At 40.0% G+C, this 20,497-nt stretch overlaps 5 protein-coding genes across 6 annotated transcripts in view; 3 read left to right on the top strand and 2 right to left on the bottom strand.

Moving 5' to 3' along the window:
- The first annotated feature begins 4,947 nt into the window (after positions 1 to 4,947).
- Positions 4,948 to 5,653, top strand: LOC129731282 (28S ribosomal protein S18a, mitochondrial). The gene is made up of 2 exons (XM_055691143.1): positions 4,948 to 5,170; positions 5,229 to 5,653. The coding sequence occupies exons 1-2, from the start codon at positions 5,071 to 5,073 to the stop codon at positions 5,612 to 5,614; spliced, it is 486 nt and encodes a 161-aa protein (XP_055547118.1). The 5' UTR covers positions 4,948 to 5,070; the 3' UTR covers positions 5,615 to 5,653.
- Positions 5,604 to 6,615, bottom strand: LOC129731281 (COMM domain-containing protein 2). The gene is made up of 3 exons (XM_055691142.1): positions 6,378 to 6,615; positions 6,240 to 6,317; positions 5,604 to 6,169 (listed from the first exon to the last, which is right to left on the bottom strand). Exons 1-3 carry the CDS (start codon positions 6,442 to 6,444, stop codon positions 5,658 to 5,660), a joined length of 657 nt encoding a protein of 218 aa, XP_055547117.1. The 5' UTR covers positions 6,445 to 6,615; the 3' UTR covers positions 5,604 to 5,657.
- Positions 6,616 to 7,001: 386 nt separating this feature from the next.
- LOC129731280 (MYG1 protein) lies at positions 7,002 to 8,339 on the top strand. The gene is made up of 2 exons (XM_055691141.1): positions 7,002 to 7,496; positions 7,555 to 8,339. Exons 1-2 carry the CDS (start codon positions 7,018 to 7,020, stop codon positions 8,291 to 8,293), a joined length of 1,218 nt encoding a protein of 405 aa, XP_055547116.1. The 5' UTR covers positions 7,002 to 7,017; the 3' UTR covers positions 8,294 to 8,339.
- A 169-nt stretch (positions 8,340 to 8,508) lies between these two features.
- On the bottom strand, positions 8,509 to 10,067 carry LOC129731279 (pseudouridylate synthase 1 homolog). The gene has a single exon (XM_055691140.1). The coding sequence runs from the start codon at positions 9,879 to 9,881 to the stop codon at positions 8,550 to 8,552; it is 1,332 nt and encodes a 443-aa protein (XP_055547115.1). The 5' UTR covers positions 9,882 to 10,067; the 3' UTR covers positions 8,509 to 8,549.
- A 4,352-nt stretch (positions 10,068 to 14,419) lies between these two features.
- The window catches only part of LOC129726503 (regulator of G-protein signaling loco), a 92,572-nt gene continuing 86,494 nt past the window's right edge, over positions 14,420 to 20,497 (top strand). Inside the window, exon 1 of one of the 2 annotated variants that reach the window (XM_055683291.1) lies at positions 14,420 to 17,795. In XM_055683291.1, coding sequence (XP_055539266.1) covers positions 15,219 to 17,795 — 2,577 coding nt within the window. In that variant the 5' untranslated portion in view covers positions 14,420 to 15,218. The remainder of the gene's footprint in view (positions 17,796 to 20,497) is intronic. The other variant, XM_055683290.1, reaches the window with a different exon arrangement.

Genomic DNA, 20,497 nt, shown 5'->3' with positions numbered 1-20,497 from the left:
GTTGGTCTTGCGATACGCTCTGTTGGAAACGATCCCTAAGACGATACAACTTATTGGCAAGTCATTGAGAAATTCCTTTTTATGTTCAGAGACTGAATTACACAACAGCTTCGTCATTTTGATTTCTGTGTATTTTCGCACGGAGAATTCACGCGGTACTTCATTTTGTTTAGCGTTGCAAAGTTGACGAAGATGCTACGTGATAAAACATAGTATGTATGTGATTTTCACGTAGATGTTATGTTTGTCACATAAATCATGCAAAATGACAGAAAATGAATAACTACAGGAAATTTCACGTAACAATAACGTGAAAAATATTTTGAGTGTAAGATTCGCCCTAATCACGAAGTAGTCCGGATTTGCTTGTATTTGTGAACATGGGCCCTTTTCATGTGTTAGGCGCGTTTGACGAGAAACCAGTAAGAGCAAGCGCACCGGTGAGTTGTCATTTGAGTTGCTATTTTCACAACGCTGGCCGTTGCTATATTGGATAGCAATCGATTTTCGCACCGGTCGTTGCTAATGGGGATTACCAATTCCACTATTTCTTTTTCACACCGGCAGTTGCCAATTTCTGGAGACCGTCACTAGCCAGCGTTGGCAAAATGTTTGTTTGTGATGTATTTCGCATATTTTCTCGGATTCAGTAATAACCAACTTATCCGTCAGTCAATCGTTTCCGAAATGAGCTACGTTCTTTCTACTTCATAAAATCTTCCCTCCATTTCATGAAACTTTGTTTTAACTTTGTTTCCGTTTCCCAAGTTATCGATAACATAATTCTTTTGCAGGTTTTGTTTACTTGTGCGTACATGGATTTTTTCATCCTTATATGTTTATTTAAAATAATTCCGTAAAACTGGGCACGTCCCGCAACGTTGGCTTAAATGACTATTCTACTGAAAGCTGGCGAACTGTCATTAGTTGTATTCTGTATTTCATGCTGTTTCGGTTCCCACAGTTTGCTATTATTATTTGAAAATTTGCCGCCAAAAAAAACTTAAATATAGAACGCGTAAATTGTTTTCGAGTATTTGGTTGATTCTAGTGATGGAGAAAATGATTTCGCAGAACAAATTTCCTTATACGCGTTTAAGAAAATGGTTTTTGGAAAGATTCTGGGCGGCTTTCAGCCTAGTAAATAGCCAAATATTGACCGCCATGCGGAGGAAGATGCCATCCAGCGTTTCAACAATGTTTTTATCGGAAACACCGGTCTATACCGATGACCATTTCCAACGCCGCTTCCGAACGCATCTTAGGTTATTTTTGAAGATTGAAACAGCGGTAAAGGAGAAAAATGTTTTGAAGTAGAATACTTCTCTCAGGAAGTTCGGCTATAAGGGATGTGAAATGAAAATCTAAAACCAAAAAAAGTGAAAAATATGTCCAATTTCAAATGCTAATAAATCGGTTAGTATTCGATGGTTTTCCTTCGTTCTTGTAGCAATAGATTGGATAATCTTCTAAGATTCTTCCCAAATGAAGATAATTGTAATTTTGTTATTCGCACTATTGTACTATTGAAAATAGTCAAGCCTTGTCAAAACGAAAAATTCGACCTCTGATTGGTCGTTATATGATTGCTTCCCAAGCACGGTCGACAGAATCATATACCTTGCAATTGAAAACATGCTATTTGGCCTATATAAGAGCTTGTTTCAGCCGGAGCCGCTCATAATAGTTCTAGACAGCGACAACAGCAGTCGTTCTTCCTTAGCAGCAGCACTAGCCCTGTGGTTGGTCACCACGTCTCAGGAGCAGTTAATTCCCCCACTGTTGAGGCAGCTCAATGGTTGTGATCAGCAACCGATTTTGAACCGCAAAATGCCTTTTTCAAGGCAAATGAAGAAATAATTGAAGGTTAATAATTTTCTGGCATCAACACAAGCAGACATTCTGTGCGGGATGCAATCAAATTCTCTTGTAGTTGTCAAATTTTTACTTTATTAAGTAAACCCCTCACTGTAGGGGCAGCGCAAAGGCTGCGATCAGCATAACCGACTTTGAATAATAAACTGCCCTGTTAGCTAATGCAGAGCTAATATGAAGTCGATTCAATCAATCAGCATAAACAGAATTTCGTCGTCTCCCAGCTGCCAAGTTGCAACATGATGCAACACGCAACAGCGAGCAAACGAAATCGCTTGATGTTACAAACCGCAATAAGATACGGGTTAAAACCGTTGCGTGTATGAGAGCGCCATCGGTGTTTTTTCACTGGATACAAAAATCATTTGCGAATTGTGGAATAATTTGTCTGAATAACATTAGGGAATGGTACAACTGAACTGAAAGGCGTGGCCTATTACGTAGCACCCTTCGGCTATAGAAAAGTGTTTCTGGGAAAACTAGCTACATTCATTAGTCGGAAGGTGAGCTGGATAGACCTCCACAACGTTGACAGCAGTAGCAGCAGATATCAGCACATAGCAGTAACAGAATATAGCAGCGGGTCGCGCCTGTGGCTGCCTTCAAATTAAACAAAGCACTTGCCCTGTGGTTGGTCACCACGTCTCAGGCCTCTGCCTGAGAACGAACGCCAACGCGAGCGATCGGGCGAGATTTTTGCCGTACATCAGCCGGCACTTCCTCTAATGGAAAAGTTGGATCATTATGTTCAGAAGAATATGACTGTCGGTAATATTACAGAGATGCGATTGCATTATATCCGATATGGAATTAAACAATTGTTCTTTTGAGGACAAATAAAACACTTAATTTGAAGAATTAATAGTTTTGGGTACCAGTAGCAGTATGGTAACAGCCTCAGCGGTAGGTAAAGTCGGTACTTCCATGAGGCGGATGTTATAAGCAAGTAAATGGAAGCGGCACGGCGAAACAGTTCGGGTGTGCTTAAGCCTGTAGTACACTTTTTGTCTAATGGTCAAATATTTGACCTTCTGGTCAAATTTATTTGACATCATGGTTGTTGTTTGCCCGTGTTTGCCTCATGTTAAAATTGGCGAGTGACAAACAATTATCTTTGACCAAATTTTTATCTGTCAAAAAGTGACAAATATTTGACGCTTGGTCAAAGAGTGTAATACAGGCTTTAGACGCGCGTCATTTTTCGTTGTTGATATTATTCCCCACATGAAACGACGCGCTTTCGTACGATTGCGGCGGTATTAGCGGTAGATGCATTTGCCAACACTTACTCCAGTAAAGCCGTGTTTAATTTTCAATGTGAAAACACCTTTCTATTGTGTTGACCGTGCGCATAAGGCCTCTGCCAGGCTAAACGCGAAAAGCGGCCGGAACCGATTCGCCCGGCCGTAGGTTAATGTACAGCCGTAAGTAGAGCTGTGTAAAAGTATTCTACTTCAACCTTGCGGTCGTGGCTTTGCACACAACCCTCCTGTGATTTTTTTATAAAACGACCGAACGAAACGAGAAAATAGTTGGTAATACTCCCGAGCAGATTTGCTCAAACCTTCCAGGTTAATATTGGCCAAACTTGTGAGAATTTGAGCTTTCCGCATCGTGTAGGTTGCAGACCAAAATGCCAACCAAAATGGTCATCTCAATAAAAAACCTATACAAAATGTTTACCTGCCCGAAAAAACACCCTGTCCAAAATTTCAGCTCAATCGGAAATAAAATTGAGTAGTGGTTCACGCCGACACTTGCGTCCTACGACGTGTTTAACAAGCGAGGCAAAACGCTTCGTCTTTCGAGGCCGACCAATTGAGTCCGCATTCGAAACACTCATCATCTTCGTAATATTATTACGAACATTCACTATCGAGCACAAAAAAACAACAGTTTGACATTTCATCAAATAGCAACGATTCGGCTCGTTGCTATCGCGTTGCCAAAATTAATAACTCGCTACTACCCGAGGTGAGGATTGTTTTTTCCCACACCAACATCCCGCATAAACAAATATCATACATGAATTGTTTCCCGTATAGTATCTTAACCATTTATAAAAAAGTCACATAACCATTTACATACCATATCAGCTTCAGTTTTGACCATCTAGTTTATAGTAAACTGAGAAATAACTATTTGGTGAACTAGGCGTTAGGTATGGTTACCATTCAAAAACAGCGATTTTCCCGAACATATTTTTTTCGTTATTATACACGATATGGTAAACTAATAATCCAAAATTTTGTACTAAAACTATTCTTCACATAGTATAAATATGTTATTTTGCAGTAGTTTCCAGTTGTATAGGTATCATTTCATGAATGGTATATTTATATTGATTTATATTCTGATAATCGTTCGTGGAATAGTCGTGATATGGTTTTGAATATTATAAAGATTGTTAGTGACGATTTCTTTATTTTTTGCAGAAACATGTTGTTTTTGTTTTTCACCTGCAGATATCATCACTTGCCAGCCATGTAGCACATTTGTCTTTGAGTAGTCATATTTGTATTCTTTCAGACTGCGAGGGGCGCTGTTTTGCATTCGTCGTGCAATGTCAACTTCAACTTCGTTCTGCTCGGAGATCCTGGATAGAAAAAGTTATTGTATAAATACTAAAGCCGAAACATTTGTGACCAATTTGATTACCTGCCATTATATATAGTTTGACAAAAACCTGCGACTTCAACGTTTGCTGGAAGATATCTCTTCGTTTTTCGATGGAGCTTCAACCGTTGAAGGTGTGGTGAACAAATAGTGCTCACTATCCTATTTGGGGATACTGACTATAATATTGTAGCTCAATAGTTTAAGTCATTCAATTTAGTACAATAATAACTCATAAAAGATATTATCACGAACAGTTACCATACTTCATTAAGTACAGTTAAAGTCCTTACCGCTTCAGCAATGGTTTTTGATTATGCGGGATAGCAACGCCCGGTGCGGTTGCCGCGTTATGGTGGGAGTTGCCAAACTAGCTTTAGAAACTTCAATTTAGCCACTGGTGGGCTTGCTCTAAGTAAACATCTGCCGGACCAATTATATTTAAAATAGCGTCTGATTTTTTTGCATTTTTCGCTGGTGATTTTTCCTCTCTTTTTCTTACACGTTTCTTGGCTTGACTGTCAAATGAAATGAATATAAAAAATATTTTTGGTTCAAAACAATAAAACAAGTTTTAGAATGGCACTCTTCAGAATAACTAAACTAGGAGGATTGAATTCCTCATTCTCCAGTGGTTTTAGGCCATTCAGCTTAACGGCGACCTGCAACCTTAAAGAAAGTAAGTACCCTCAATCGTCATGAATACATTTTGGTTACGATATTTTGCTTATTTACAGTCAAACAAACCGTTCAAAATGACCGGCTCGTAATTAGTGCAGATTATGTTCCATCACCCAGAACTAACCAAGTGCTTCAGCAAGTAACCGAAGCTAAATTAAGCGGAAAACAATTCTGTCCAAAGTGTACACTGGGTCTTGAAGTAAAACATACCGATGTTTTGATTTTGAGCCAGTTTCTTCGAAGCGATGGCTGCATGTTACCACGACGGGTTACTGGGTTATGTAAGCGCCAACAGCGTCGGATAGGAGCGCTTGTAATCATGGCTCAAAAAGCGGGTCTAATGCCAAACATTAACCCAGCCTGGAGTAAGCGGGATCCTAAACAACGGTACCAATGGAAGAAGTATAACAAATACTTTGACGAGAGTACTATTAAATGTTAAAACCAAATTTATTTGAAATATATAGATTCAATACTGGAATGATTTACTTTTGAAATGATTTTACAAAATTTCTGACTCTGTGCGTTTTAGAATCTATCAAAGCCTGCTCAAGAACCTGAATCAAGTGAACGAGACTGGTTGGATCCGTTTGCAAAAGGATTTCCCTTCGCGTGCTCAAATCACCCGTTCCGTTCGGCTCCTGCGAAAGTTTTTCCTTATGTTCGTTAACGACCTCACTGTCCAGATGCAGTTTCATCGCTATTATTGGCGTAGCCTGCTGGTGTAACACTCTGCTGGCAACCTTAGCTTCTAGACGCCATTCCAGATCGCGGAAATGCAACTCGCTGTCGGGCGAATTCTTCAAAATATTCTCAACCAGTTTACGTTTGCTGCTTACGAACTGCCAGAGGATATCGATTTGACTCTCAGTGAAGTCGATAGTTTTCAATGTTTGAAAGTCTTGCTCACTGATGTGCATCTTGGTGCAATCGATGAGCAGGCAAACTAATGCTTCGATGCAGGATTTGATGGTGTCAAACGTTGTCTCAAGTTTTTCTGCAGATTAGGCAAATCATTACGAAATAGGTAATAATGTGAATATGACCAGTTTGCAAGTTTAACTTACTTGCTGCTATCGTGCACTTCTTTTCGTTAATTCCATTGCTAATGTACTCAATGGCTAGTTTACAAAATTCGACTAGAACTACAGTAACTTATGTTTACGTACGCTTGCTTGGAAATAGAAAATATTTAAAATTCTCACCTTCCTCTGGTTGATCCAAAGCAAATTTCAGGTGCTTATCCTGCCCTTGTTTTATCAGTTGAGCCATCTTGTGCCTATATTATTTATATTATCGCATAATCATGTATGAGTAATATATATAAATATTTAATAATAGCTTATTTGTTCAAAAGCAACTGTAACTAATTGAATGTTTTTGTTATTCAATTTTTGCTAATCAACAATCTTACTCAAATCCACCTAGTTATCTTAAATATCCTTATATAATTAATATTTAGTACATTCGTCACATTATGTTATTGTTTCGAATTTCGGCTTAGGCTAAAATTTGAGCAAAATACATATAAAAAACACAGTCGGGTTCTGAATAAGTAATAATGTTTCTATTGGCATTTTAAAATCAGACACTTGCATTAAATGAAGAACCTTCCTCGAAATATACAGTGACTAAAACTTGACTGATATTTTTACTCGGTGACAGCTGGGCTGGGTTATACTTTTTAAGAAAAAAGAGCATACTTTTTTCCGGAACGAATTTAATACCCAGCTAGATTTATTCAGTGATCCTAATACTTTTACTTAAAATCTAAAATCATGAGAACGATAAAAAGCAACAACAAACATCATTGACATGGAATGTCATCGAAGTAAAGCATCAAAAATGCTTCGACTACAGCTGTCAAAGATTCTCCCGGCTGTCCATTCTTGCAATTCTTGCAGAAAGGGTTTCGTTAGTCGATCCATAACCTTGTTCAGTTGGTCCCGGTATAGCTGTTCATTGCAAAAAGTTAGTGTACAAGAAAAAAACTTTCGTAGTCAAGCGAAAATGTGTTCCGCCGTAAATGCAACTTCTGAGTCGAAACGATTTAAGGAGAGCGACAGTCTAGTAATCGGTACACACGACGGCATATTCCATTGCGATGAACTACTGGCGTGCTTTATGTTGCAACAGCTTCCGCGTTATGCTAATGCAAGCATTCAAAGGACGCGGGATAACGAACAACTGGATCAATGTGACATCGTTGTAGATGTCGGGGCAGTATTTGATCCCAAGAAAAATCGCTTCGATCATCATCAATCCAGCTTTCAAGAAACGCTCAATTCATTACGACCTGAGATAAAGGTGAAACGCGAAATTCGGTGAGTCTTAAAATATATTTAAAAATTTTGCACTATTTTGAGCAATTATTCTTGTTAGATTAAGTTCTGCTGGTTTGATTTATACGTATTTTGGAGAAGAAGTCATCCGAATTATTCTGGCGAAAAATTCTGTACCCGAACCGGCGGATGATATGATTCGTGGCGTTTACCGGAAAGTGTATGACAATCTAATTGCTGAATTAGATGCCATTGATAATGGAGTGCCTATGTTCGACGGAGAACCAAAATACACTATCAATTCACATCTTAGTGCTCGCGTCGCTAGGTTTAATCCGGCGTGGAATGAAGAGGCTGTGACGGACGCAGATGTATTCAAACGATTCGAGAAGGCAAAGGCTTATGTGGGAGAGGAGTTCGTTGAAAAGGTGCTATATTATGCTATTTGTTGGTGGTCAGCCCGGGAGCTTGTGATCAATGCGGTAAAAAACAGGATGAAAGTTCATTCCTCGGGTGCAATTCTAGAGCTCGAAAGATTTTGCCCTTGGAAGGACCATCTTTATGAGCTGGAAGAAGAGCACAACATTGTAGGACTTCCCAAGTATGTTATCTACTTCAATAAGGAAAATGATTGGCGCGTCATTTGCGTTCCTCTACAACCGGCGAGTTTTGTTTGTCGCAAGTTCTTAGCTGCACCTTGGCGAGGCAAGAGAGACAAAGATATAGTGGATATCGAAGGATTTACTTTCTGCCACCAAACCGGATTCATTGGCGGTAACAAAACTAGAGAAGGAGCACTTCAGATGGCTGTAGCAAGCTTAGAAGCAACTGAGGAATAAAAATTCGTGCTTAATAAAATTTTATCCTGCAACGTTAGAAAATTTTCTTCAGTCTGGTCAGCTTGTTTCTTCATGAAAGAAAGATAATTAATTAACATCCATTGGTGTTAACTCAATTAAAAAAATGGCGCTTGGTTTGTTCTAGTCCAACGCCGATCATACATGGGTGAATTCTGTTCCAGAATTTCTTTTAAGCTCTAGCAACTTATTGTCTCACTTTTAGACTATCGATTACTGTTTATGGGAAACACGAGAATCACTCATCCTCGTCAGCATCTTCATCTGATTTTTGCTTACCATTATATTCGCGTGGTTCATTTTCATTACGGGGCTCGTAGCTGTGCAGTGGTAACGTTTCCAACCACTCCACCATAGAGTTACTTGTCAACTCCGTCTTGACGATCGTGGAAGCAATATGTTTTTTGAAAAACTCCTGAATTTGTTCGTCTTCTTTATGAAAATCCAACACTTCATGGCATCCGTCCTGACCGTATCGAGCGTTATACTTCTCGTAGTGGATTCGACTTAACACCAGACCTAAGCCAGGTGCCGTGGGAACACCGTATCGAACCTCTTCGAAAGCCTTAACGATCGTCTCGGATGGAGTTAAACCGCGAACGACGGCCAACGTGAGACCGACCATCTTTCGAATCTGATGTAGCATAAAACTTTGTCCTTTTATTTTTATGGTGGCAAACTCTACAGTTGTTTCGTTCGGAACGAATGGTGCCTCACATTCAAACGACATGATAAATCGTTTGGCCGACGGATCGATAAACTCTTTACGACTCGTAAAGTTATGAAAGTTTTTCGTACCTTCAAACAGTTTTAATGTCTCGTTAACAGTTCGCAGTCGTTCCTCGGTCAGTCTATACGTTTCGATATCAACTTTTTCGTCGTTTAAAGCAAACGCAATCGTTGGCAGTGTATACGTGTATGTACGAGCATCACAATTCGACTTAGAATTAAAACCCTTGGTAACACGTTTCACTGCGAAGACCCGAATCTGCTGTGGCAGATCAGCGTTCAGTGCATCTAAATCCAACTTCTCCGGTAACTTAAGCGAAACCACCTGTGTTGCCGCCGATACACCTTTGTCCGTTCGAGCTGCACGCTGGAATTGAATCTGCTGAGGCTGCTTGAAGGCTTCATCGCTTATCCAACCGTGCTTCAGCATTGTAGTCAGTAGGTCCTCCTCGATGGTTTTAGTTCCGGGATTTCGCTGCATACCCAGATAGTCTACTCCAGAGTAACCGAGTAGAATGATACATTTGCGTTTCTTAACGCGCGTAGAGGGATCGAAATCTTTCACAGCTTCCGGATCTGACGGTGGATCCTCCCATTTGCGTTTTTTTACGATTCCATTGTAGCGACTTTTTGGTGCTTCATATTGCTGTCTCTTTTGACGATGTCGCTCTTCTCCCCGCTCCTTGTTTTCGGATATTTTTTGTTCTACAGCTTCAGCCATTTGGGCGAGAAACGTTACGGCTCGTGGACTGGGAACGGATAGGCAGCGGTTCTGATTTATTCTACCCGCAGAACTAGTAGACCTCACAAGAAGTACGGCACGCCGAGCAAAATTTAACATTTACACGTATGTGAACCTTTGTATTTGTAGCTATTTAGTGCTGGTTTTGTTCAGTGTCCTATTTTTTTTTTTACTATTTTCATATCAAATTGAAAAATATAGCTTGCTTCACTATAATTTTACTTGCGTAAAGAATTGAACACGAGGAAATCGAAGAAACAAGCAAACCAAAACATAAATATTGCTTTAAATCGAAACTGTACTAAAAGGTTCATGCGCGAAGATGATGAATCCTAACGTACACCACGAAAAGGGCGTACCTTGAAAATAATTTTCAATAGGACCACTAAAAATGGTGGTGATGAGATAACAAAAAATTTCCCGAAAAAAAGTACCATCGAGTATCAGAAATTGATAGCAAATGATTTTATACTTGAAATCGTTTTGTCAACTTTTCAATGTCTTCGTTAGAAAAATTCATTTACTTGAAATACAACATCGCTATTCTTGGAACGCAAAGAGTGGAAATACCTCTATTGGTTTGTATTTGGCAATTTTAGGATGTATTCTAAAAGACGGAAGCCGCAATTTCGGATTTCAAAATGAAACCTGAAGTTGATTCCAGACCTCTAAGCATCATTCTGGTTCCTGAAAAACCCACAGTGAGGTCACATACTTAAGACATACGTAACACTGGCCTTTTTTTCTGGTACACGTTGCCCCATAGTACTCCGTACCTCGCCCTGTCCAACTGTTCGACAAATAATAAACAAAATGAATTTTCTTTTTCTCGGCTTTAACGAGCCCCAGGGAAAATTCCATAAGGAACTGTCAAAAGTTATTTACAAAATCAATGCAGCATTTTTCGAGTAGGAACGAGACAAATGCAGGGCTGCGCAGGTACACTGCCTTCAAAAACAACTCAAATAGTGATTTTATTCAGATCGTGGTACCATTCGAGTAGTTCATTTTGTACCAACTTTTTTGGAAGATTTCTTCCTGAGTGTAACGTATGTCTTGTGTATGTGGTGAGGTTTTGATTATATAACAATCATCAAAAATTGTCTAATATATTTGGAACATATTTCTTCAAATGTAATATGCATGTGTGAGTGAATCTATATAATTTGTGTGTGTGAATGTATGTTCGTATGCGTGTGAATGTTTAGTTCAAAATGTTCGGTATAAATGTGCTGTCGGCTACCTCAGTTTATTACTAAGAGTTATCTATGAACCTAGCAGAAATTATCATGATGTATTTTTCTTTGAATTTCAGGTTTTTTTTTTGGCAAATCTGTTTTAGCAAATAAAAAAGAGCGGATGAGAAAGGCTAGGTCTCACCGCTAGGTGGATTAATTCGTGTTTTTTGAATTTCAATTCAACTTTCGCTAGTACTCATCATGTTTCAAGTTTGAAGAACATTTTGGCTATCAATCAACAATTCAGGCTCAAAACTCGTAACGCGCAACTAAAATCGCGATTTCGATTTAGTGCTGCGACTTTAATATAACTGTCGGGGCGCTGAAAATAATCTAAGTACCACCCCAGAATCATTACAACGCGCTGCCATAAATAAATTGTCCACCCCTGCTTTGGCGCCTATGGGCATGTAAATGTCATACAATAGAAGAAACTGATTGTAACGTGGTGCAGCTATAGACCATTTTACGAGGCGTTTCTGAACTCAATTCATGAATGAAATTTTGACAGAAAGCTCGGAACCGCTGACATAACGGACGTAAAAGCAGCATCAATATCAGCAGGATCCTTGACATCTGCCAGTTCGTAAAATGGTCTATAGTTGGATATGGTTTTACACGGTACGAAAGGGAGAATAAAATCGATCGTGTTTGCATAACGGAATTACTTGAAACACTAAAGAGTGTAGTACACTCTTTGACCGAGCGTCAAATATTTGTCACTTTTTGACAGATAAAAATTTGGTCAAAGATAATTATTTGTCACTCTCCAATTTTAACATGGGGCAAACACGGGCAAACAACAACCATGATGTCAAATAAATTTGACCATTATGTCAGAAGGTCAAATATTTGACCATTAGACAAAGAGTGTACTACAGGCTTAAAATGTGAGTTATGAATCAAATAAAATGTTTCAGAGAAATAATTATCAAAATAAATTTACAGCTTAAAGCATTATTTACTTGCTAAGAGATCGTGTTTCATTTTCTAACGTCGTTGTGGAAATAGTTTCTCAGCTGGTCACGACAAGAATGCCAGATGATAAGACATGTCTTAATCTCGCAGACATTAGAGCTCGTATGGAAAATTAACATAATAGTCGGTTAATTAACCGCATCCGATTTAATGTGCTTACTGGGATTTTTGTGATTTTCAATGGGGATGGGGGCTGTGTTTACCAGGGGGAATCTATCTGTCAAATACAGTGGTGGGCACCGCTAAGCGAAAATTTAGCGACGCTAATCGCTAAGCCGCTAACCGGAAAATTTAGCTCGATAAACGCTAAACTCACATTAGAGGAACTTTCGCTAATCGCTAACTTTTTAATATGTAAATAGTCATAACAAAAGTTTTTTAGCTTGCATTGAAAATAGATACTCTTAGGAATATTTTCATGAAAATTCTATTATTATCTGAATCGAAAAGTTGAACCAAAATTGTCATAATTTCAAGCGCATTGCAATTTACCAGAGTTCTTGGTGTGCCGAAAATTCAATCTAGACCTTGTGCTTGTTCTTCAAAATGCTCCTGTGGCTTGTACGATAACTGGAACTCCATTCTAGGGTAAAAAAAACTGACAAAAGTAACTTTCGCAGTAAAGTATGTTCATCTGTCGAAGCAATTTACGTACGCCATCAGCAATTCACAGTTTTTCTAAATATTTCTATTGTCGCTTCTTTACAAAATTTAGCGAATTAGCGATTAGCGTTTCGAAGGCCAAAATTTTAGCGACGCTAACAGTTTCGCTAACCAGCTCAAAAATTAGCGAAATCTTTAAATCGCTAACTGAATTTTAGCGTCGCTAATTAGCGAATTAGCGGAATGGTGCCCACCACTGGTCAAATATCGTGTAGCCGTGACCGGTTGTTTCGGTTTTTGTCGTTTTGATCGAAGTTAAATTTAGTAGAATTGAAACGTTCTTTTTAAAAAAAACTCGAGAAATCGCAGAAAACTTTTATTATTAATGCGTTGCGTAGTGAAGTTTTGTGGCAACAACCTGTATTTGGCTAAAAGTGATGAAGATTGCCACACAGGTAATCTATCAAACGTCATGGACCAACAAACTTCATAGACCAGAGTTGAACTGCGATAACGCATACAGTAACTGTTCGCTAACTGGGTGCTGTTTAACTGGGCTGCTTTTTAACTGGGCTTTCACTAACTGGGCTATAGCCCAGTTAAAAAGCAGATGAACGTCAAAAATCAGCGTTTGGCATGTTGCTGTCAAAACGAGATAGGGGCACATGAATAGTAAATTGAGATTGATTTTTTCAGTTCAATGGATTCTGGTTGTCATCACACATGCGATCCACTAGATATTCATCTATTTGTTTCCAGGTCAAATAAATGATTTATGAAAAGAACATGTTTCCAGGCAACGGGTAGTGCAAGTAAAGCAAACGCAAGGGAAGCAATTTTTTTTCTCATTATCTGTTCATCAATCAGGATTTTTAGTTTATTTGTTTAAAACATTTTCCAATTTTCGCTGAGAGTTTTGCCTAGCGCCATTACATCGAAATTCCCCTCGCTATTTGACGATATTTGAAATGTCAGCCCAGTTAGCGAGCGACATTCATTAACTGGGCTGGGCCCTCAGCCCAGTTAGCGAACGAACGGTGTATATGAATTTTGACAGCAATAAATCCCTCTGGTGTTTACAGATTTCCTTATATGAAAACTTTGTTTCGTGGAGTGTGAAGACAATTGAAAAATGACCTGGCCTTTCTGTGTCATGATTTTTTGACGACAGGGTTTGTCTTAACATCACTTACAGTTGCTGAAATTCCAAATCCATTTTTCAATAGTTCTGCTGTTTAAATTCAAAAAAGTCTGTAGAATATGTATCTTTTGACATAATAAATAAAAAAATGAAATAAATAAAGGGAAAAAGTAATATACATCCCTATTGCTTTACTGATAGCGAATTTCTTTATTCCACTGTGTGCGGGCAAAACTGCCGAGGAATAATGAAACGTCATCGCCATTTAAGATGCAAGTAAGAAAGAGATGCCAGATAATTGTTTACGAACTTAGCACGTGCGGTGGTGGGTTGAAGCTGACAAATTATACAGTGCGCTTCGGGCAACACGGCAGGTTAAAACTGGGTCAAAATCGAGCGAATAAAGAAGGGTTTTGACAGCAGTTAGTGCGCTTCCAGGTCAAAACAAGGTGCGCTGGTGGAATAAAGAAATTCGCTATAAGTTTTGTCACGAAAAACATGAATGCCCATCTTTTTGCGTGTACAAAAATTAGGCATGCGCATTCATTCAATATGTACTAAAACGGATGTCAAAAAGCGAATTGTGAACACAAAACAAAATCAAAAGTAGATTGAGTAGTGGAAAAGTCAGTGAAAGAATGGTAAGAAGAAGAAGAAGAAAACTAACAGATTTTGGACCTTGGACGGTATTCGCTTCGTTGGTTGCTTTTTGATCCTCGCTTGTTTGTGTAGTGTTTTTGTGCAATAAATATTTACTGCTTGGATAGCGATTTACCACCGGCAATTAGAATGAAATTGTGGCAAAAATAGCGACTTACATCGTTCCGTTGCAGTTTACTAGTGTTTTGCCTGGACTAGTGCATTTTTAACAATTAATTCGAATGACTTCAATTCGATCAGCAGCAAGGAACGAACGGGTCAGTAGCATCCACTTTCTCTGCGTTCGTCGTTGCGGAATGCGCTAGTGTGCGTTTTGTACAATCGGTGTGTCGATTTAAAGGTGCTTTCCCGAAAAAACAACTGTTGGTAGAACGTTCTATTGTTTTTTTCTGTAAAGAGATGTTAAAACAAGTGCGGAGATTCTGAATATACGTAAAAAGTAAAGATATGATTTCACATTAAAACTTGATCAGCAGTTTTAGTTTGTTGAACCGCAGATAATGACAGCTTTCTATTCGATCGATGTGTTTATGTGTGAGTGGTAAATGTACGCGTCCAGCGGAAAGGAATGCAGATATTGGGTAGAGAAACAACATTGAGCAAAATAACTGAACGGTCGATGATCACCCGCGGCAAGAGCATAGGAGGTAGGAGATGCAAATACGCAAACTACGCTGATTGGTGAAATGGTTTTGACATTGTTATACTTTTCCAATTTTCCTCGCTTCGGAAGGAACTTCCCATACATTCGTTGAAAGCGCTGTTTGATTTTTGGAGATTTTAGATTTCCTTTGATTGCTGGCAGAATATTGAACCATGCACGGTCATCGGAGGCGAAAGAAGAGGCCAAACTATGGCATCCGTTCGGTGGAGGTGAACAGAGGTCTTAACGGGTTTGGATTTACGATTTCCGGCCAGCAGCCATGCATACTGTCCTGTATTGTGGCGAACTCCCCAGCCGATCAGGCTGGACTGCGAGCTGGCGATTTTCTGATTTCAGTGAATGGTATGAACGTGTCAAGGTTGCCTCATGAAGCTGTTGTGCAGCTGATAGGAAACACCTACGGAGCGATTAAAATGGCCATTGCGGAGAATTACTATTCGGATAGCTCTGACGAGGACATTTTATTCCAGGGCAGTCAACAGCGGGCGAGACCAAAGTATCCCCATAAAACTAAATGCAATCGTTCGACGGTTATGGGGAAGCAACCAAACAGTCTGGGTAATATGGTAACTTCGGCACCTGCAGATTTAGTCGGAACATGCGAAGAAGCCGCATCAATGGTTGTGAACGATTCACCAACGGCGTACAATGTTATCTTGAGCCCAAATGCCAGTAGCAGCTGTGATATCTCCAACGTCAGTGCGATGGTGCGATTAGTTCAACTTGGCCAGGAACAGAATAATGTCCAAGCAGGTCCATCGCAGATTCAGTCGACAAGGCATGATATATCACTGGAATATAAGGCAGTCGTTGGTTATCTCGGTACAATTGAAATGCCTAAGCAAATTGCCACCAGTTCCAAATTGCAAACCGTCCGAAGTTGTATCCGAAAGATGCGACAAGAAAAACGCAATCCCACAACTGTTCTAATGACTATACTTCCGTCCTGTTTAAACCTCATCAACACAAGCAATGCCATTATAGCAAAATACTCATCAGTTAGGTTGAGTTACGTGAGCAGTAGTAGCGAGAATGATAATCGATATTTCGGTCTAGTCACATCGGCTATCTACGCCGATGGCCTCATGTGTGAGAACTCTGACATTCTAAATCAACGGAAGGACGTTGTGATTTCGAACAGCTGTCATGTTTTTGTTATAGACTCGAAACTTATTGAACACACGGTACATTTCGAAAAAGCTGAATTGTTGAAAATCATTTGCACCAAGGATCCGATCACTAATCTCTGTCTGGAATTTCCAGGTAGCTCGGAGTATGTAGTTAATTTAATTCGAAGTATGTATAACCTGAAGGCTCCGATCAAACCTGAATGCTCAGCAGCGGGCAAACCACCTGTAGCTCGAAGTTTAAATATGGATCATGCCGTTCGCGTTTATCCGAGAGTTCTGAATGATCCACGACTCAACCCGAGAGCGATGGAAGATCCTCACGATATGCTGGCCTCCAACTCTCCCCAGCCTAGCAATCACAGCGAGATAACGACTACTTCTAGTAACTCGGACTCGGGAATTGGTTTTCATAACGACTGCCGAAATATTTCGGATCGCATTTTGGTGGTTGACTTCCCTGGAATACCCAATCAGCAAATTGGGAACGTTCGTGCTCACTTTCGGAAGTCACATCCGTTTGGACTGCCTGGAAGACCGATGGGGATTATAAATGGTCTACCACCGAAGCTAGACCCTATTAGGAACATACGATCGACACCCCACTCAGAAGCTATTCCGCAAATTTACCATGGGAAATCCAAATCTGCCGACTATAGCTATTCGTTGACTGGTGGAATTGATCGATTGACGGTTCGGGCACGTCCGGATCCGAAAGCTTTCGTTTCTGACCGTTCTCCTTGTAAAGAAAACGCCTTGAACAATCTGAACGCTCAGCCTTCACTGAAATATGAACAAATATACCCAGATCTTTCCGATTGTCAGCAAACAGACAGTAACTGGGTCACCGGTAAAACAGTAGACGACCACGGAAACGTTGTCCAAGAACGCCCCGTTGACGTGCCAAAGTTAGAGGAAGTGTTTAACGATCTGGAACGATACAACAGTGAGAACGTTAAGAATAGCCTTCTGGCTTCTCGTTCGTGTGACGATATGATTTTATCGTTAGAAAAGGAAAGTTTTGAACCGAAAGTGCAGCTATCGGTGGGTGATTTGACCTTGATGGAGAAACAGCCCCCGATTGAAAAGGAACATGTCTTCCTACAACCGACAAAACCGGTCAAACGGTCTAAAAAAGCTTGCACGCACCGCAGTAGCGGTAAGCAGAGTTGCACCGGAGCGGATGACACGTCCGTGGAATCCTCCTCCAATCGATCTTCACAACACGGAGGTGACAAACTGCTGTCGTACAAACTAAGTCCAAAGGTGTTCGGTTTGGCTCGGCCGATGTCACTGAGCGTTGAAAATATTTCCAGCGTTTCAACCGGTGTCGGTGGGTTTGACAGTGAGAAATCGCGGAAAGAAGAAACAGAGGAACTGCACTGCGAACGACGAAGTCGACCGGTGAAAAGGCTCAGTGGTGGGTTTTCCGCAATTTGGGGTAGTTTGCAGGAATTGAGAAGTGGTCATGGGAAGCACGATGATACGGTAGCGGGTATTGAGCGTAACGCCAAAGCAGCCAGGAAGCAGCACGAGCGACGTTTGAGTGGACTGAAACTGATAGAAGGGACCTACAGTGAGCCGGATCTACGGTATGATGAGGTATGTACTCATTGTATTTTTTTAGTATATTCAATACAACTGCACGCTGGTTTTGCCTTAGAGCTCCAACTGAAAAAATATAGCTTTTTTAACCATTCCTGATAATTTTGGTGCCCCTAGCAAAGATATTAAAATAAGATTAAGATCAGAGCTTAAAATAAGTTCTCCCGTAAGGCAATTACTCAGTGGCCTTTTGACGCACTTCTACGTTTACTAGGGGTACCAAAATTCACAGGAATGGTTAAAAAGCTATAACCCTTTCAAGGGCAACTTTTTTCGCATTTGTCAACCATTCCGTCTGTCGGTAATGGGTCGCAGCACTATCCGTTTGAAAACTCGAGAGTATCCTCTAATACTTAAGACATACGTAACACCAGAGAAAATAAATCTTCATAAAATTATCAATTAGCAGCTAGAGGTTTTGAAGTCATCGCTTTTGCTGATGATAATAGCTCGTGAAAAATTTGACACAATCGCTCGCGGGTGTAAGGTAACGTTCAGAACCCTAACACTGAATGGATTCGTAGTAAAATATTCGTCTGAAGTAAAGTACCTAGGAGTTATACTAAATGTAAAACTAAATTGGAACTCATACCCAGATTATGTAATAAGCAAAGCTTATCGAACGCTTTCTAGGTGAGTTAGAAAACGTCTGATATGAAATGGGGAGTAAAACCTGATCCAATGGCAATCGGTGAACCAACTCCTCCACCAAGATCGATAATCGTATATACAGATAGATTAAAAATGGGTAAAAATACAGGAGCCGAGATTACTGGTCCTGGGCCAAATGTTTCGATATCAATGGGCTGTTAAGCGACCGTTTACTTGGCAGTAATTTGTGCTATCTTCCTCTTAATAAAAAAAAAAAAACAAAAACTACAGGCATGCTAGAATTATATCTTTTCAGAGAGTCAGGCGGCTTTTTAAGCGTTTAAATTATTCGCATGTCAGTTTAACAAACAAGAAACAAGCGAAAAAGCTGAGACATTTGCTAGAAAAGATTCAAGTGTCCAATTATAAGGACCCTGGGCTTTTGGTGGTTGAGCTCCAATCTTGGGTTCTTATAGCTTTACAGAACCCTTCAAGATAGAGCCACAAAGTTGATTCAGCTTTGACAGCCCAAGGGCGCGTGCTTCCGGGTGGCGGATGGGAGCTAAGGGAGATCATGAGAGTCAGATACCTATGTTGTAGCTCTTCTTACTCTGATCTCGGAAGTCTCCTATGTGAGGAGGATTCATGACAATATTAAGTGTTGAAAGTTTTGGCGAATTCTTTTCACACGTGGACCAGACCACATTGTGCAAGCTCTGTACTCATCTACATTTGTGATAATAATCTACTTCTTAATTCTATGTAGTAGTAGAAACAAGAGTCTGTGTTGTAAGGCGAGGTGCGCAAATAGGAAAGCAGTAAACCCGTATATGAAATTACCAGTGGAAGCGTAGAAAATGTAATAAGCATGACATGTCTATATATCAACTTTGACTTGTCCTATATCCCTCTCTCTTTGTATCCCGCCTTAGTTTATCTATCTTCATAATATTGAGTAATCGAAATCATATAAAACCGCGCCTTAACATTTTTTATTGTCATAACCACACTACTGATTATTTTCTTCTTCCTTTTTATTATCAGTTTTGTTTTTTAATTTATTTATTTTTTTTTGTTTTTTTATTTTTTAAATTTTTTTTGGTTTTTTTGTTAATATTTTGTTCTTATATTCTTATTTATTTATTTATTTATTTTTTTTTCAAACGCTCAAACACCTTCCCAATCTTTCCCCAATCCCTTCCAATGGCATTCATACAGTCCCGCAAGTGGCAGTCAGCCATTATCCTTCCTCAAATATCGGGGTTGGACAGACTTGGCTCCAACTGCCCCACCATCTACCGCAAAATGAAATGAAAGTGTCCAATTCAAAGGATCAGAGCCGTTCTGTGGAGTATCAAAATGTGTAGTAGAGATGGAAGTAAAAAACTGGAAAGAAGTTATGGTACAGAAAAACGACTGCTTCAAAATCTTGGAGGCAATCCAAGCTGTTCGTAACACCCATAAAACAAAAAACAAATAAACAATGTCCCGCTAAATGTCATTTAAAAAACTACAGTGATGTCAAAAAGACATGTGTCGCTTCTGAAACAATGATATTGGAACCTCTGAACATTTGCTACACAATTATGAAGCGCTGTACAATCGTAGACGACAATTGTTTACGACCCATTCTGTGCCGAACACGCATCAGTACTGGACGTGTTTGGTGATCGGTCCGATAGAGTATAAAACAAAAGACGTGTGAACAAGTGTTGGCATTGTTTGCCTGGTCGAGTGAAATAAATCCGGGTTCAAGGTCGTTCCTTTGTGCAACTGTTTCGCATCGTGACTGCCAGCTGGTGCGTAAGCCGATTTGGCTGCTGGCTGGATTGTGCTACAGCAGTGGACGAGACACAAACGAGGAAAAAGAAGAAGCCATCAGTGTCAGCGAGTCGTATCGCTGTGTGGAGTGATCTCACACCTGGCTCGCTGCTGGTGGCTGTTTGGTGCTGCTGTATTGGTGCTGCTGGCTGTAACGGCTGCTACTTCGAACGATCGGACAACCAACCTTACTGGAAGGGAGAAATAAAAAGGTACGTGTTCTTGTCAGCGCTAGTGCGCTAAACATAGCGCGATGGATGTAGATCCCTCGCCTCCCGCGCCACCAT

This window comes from Wyeomyia smithii, chromosome 3 (assembly GCF_029784165.1).
Source record: "Wyeomyia smithii strain HCP4-BCI-WySm-NY-G18 chromosome 3, ASM2978416v1, whole genome shotgun sequence".
NCBI classification, from domain to species: domain Eukaryota; kingdom Metazoa; phylum Arthropoda; class Insecta; order Diptera; family Culicidae; genus Wyeomyia; species Wyeomyia smithii.
The sequence above is the reverse complement of the archived record's forward strand: the minus strand, read 5'-3'. Positions and strand labels throughout refer to the sequence as shown.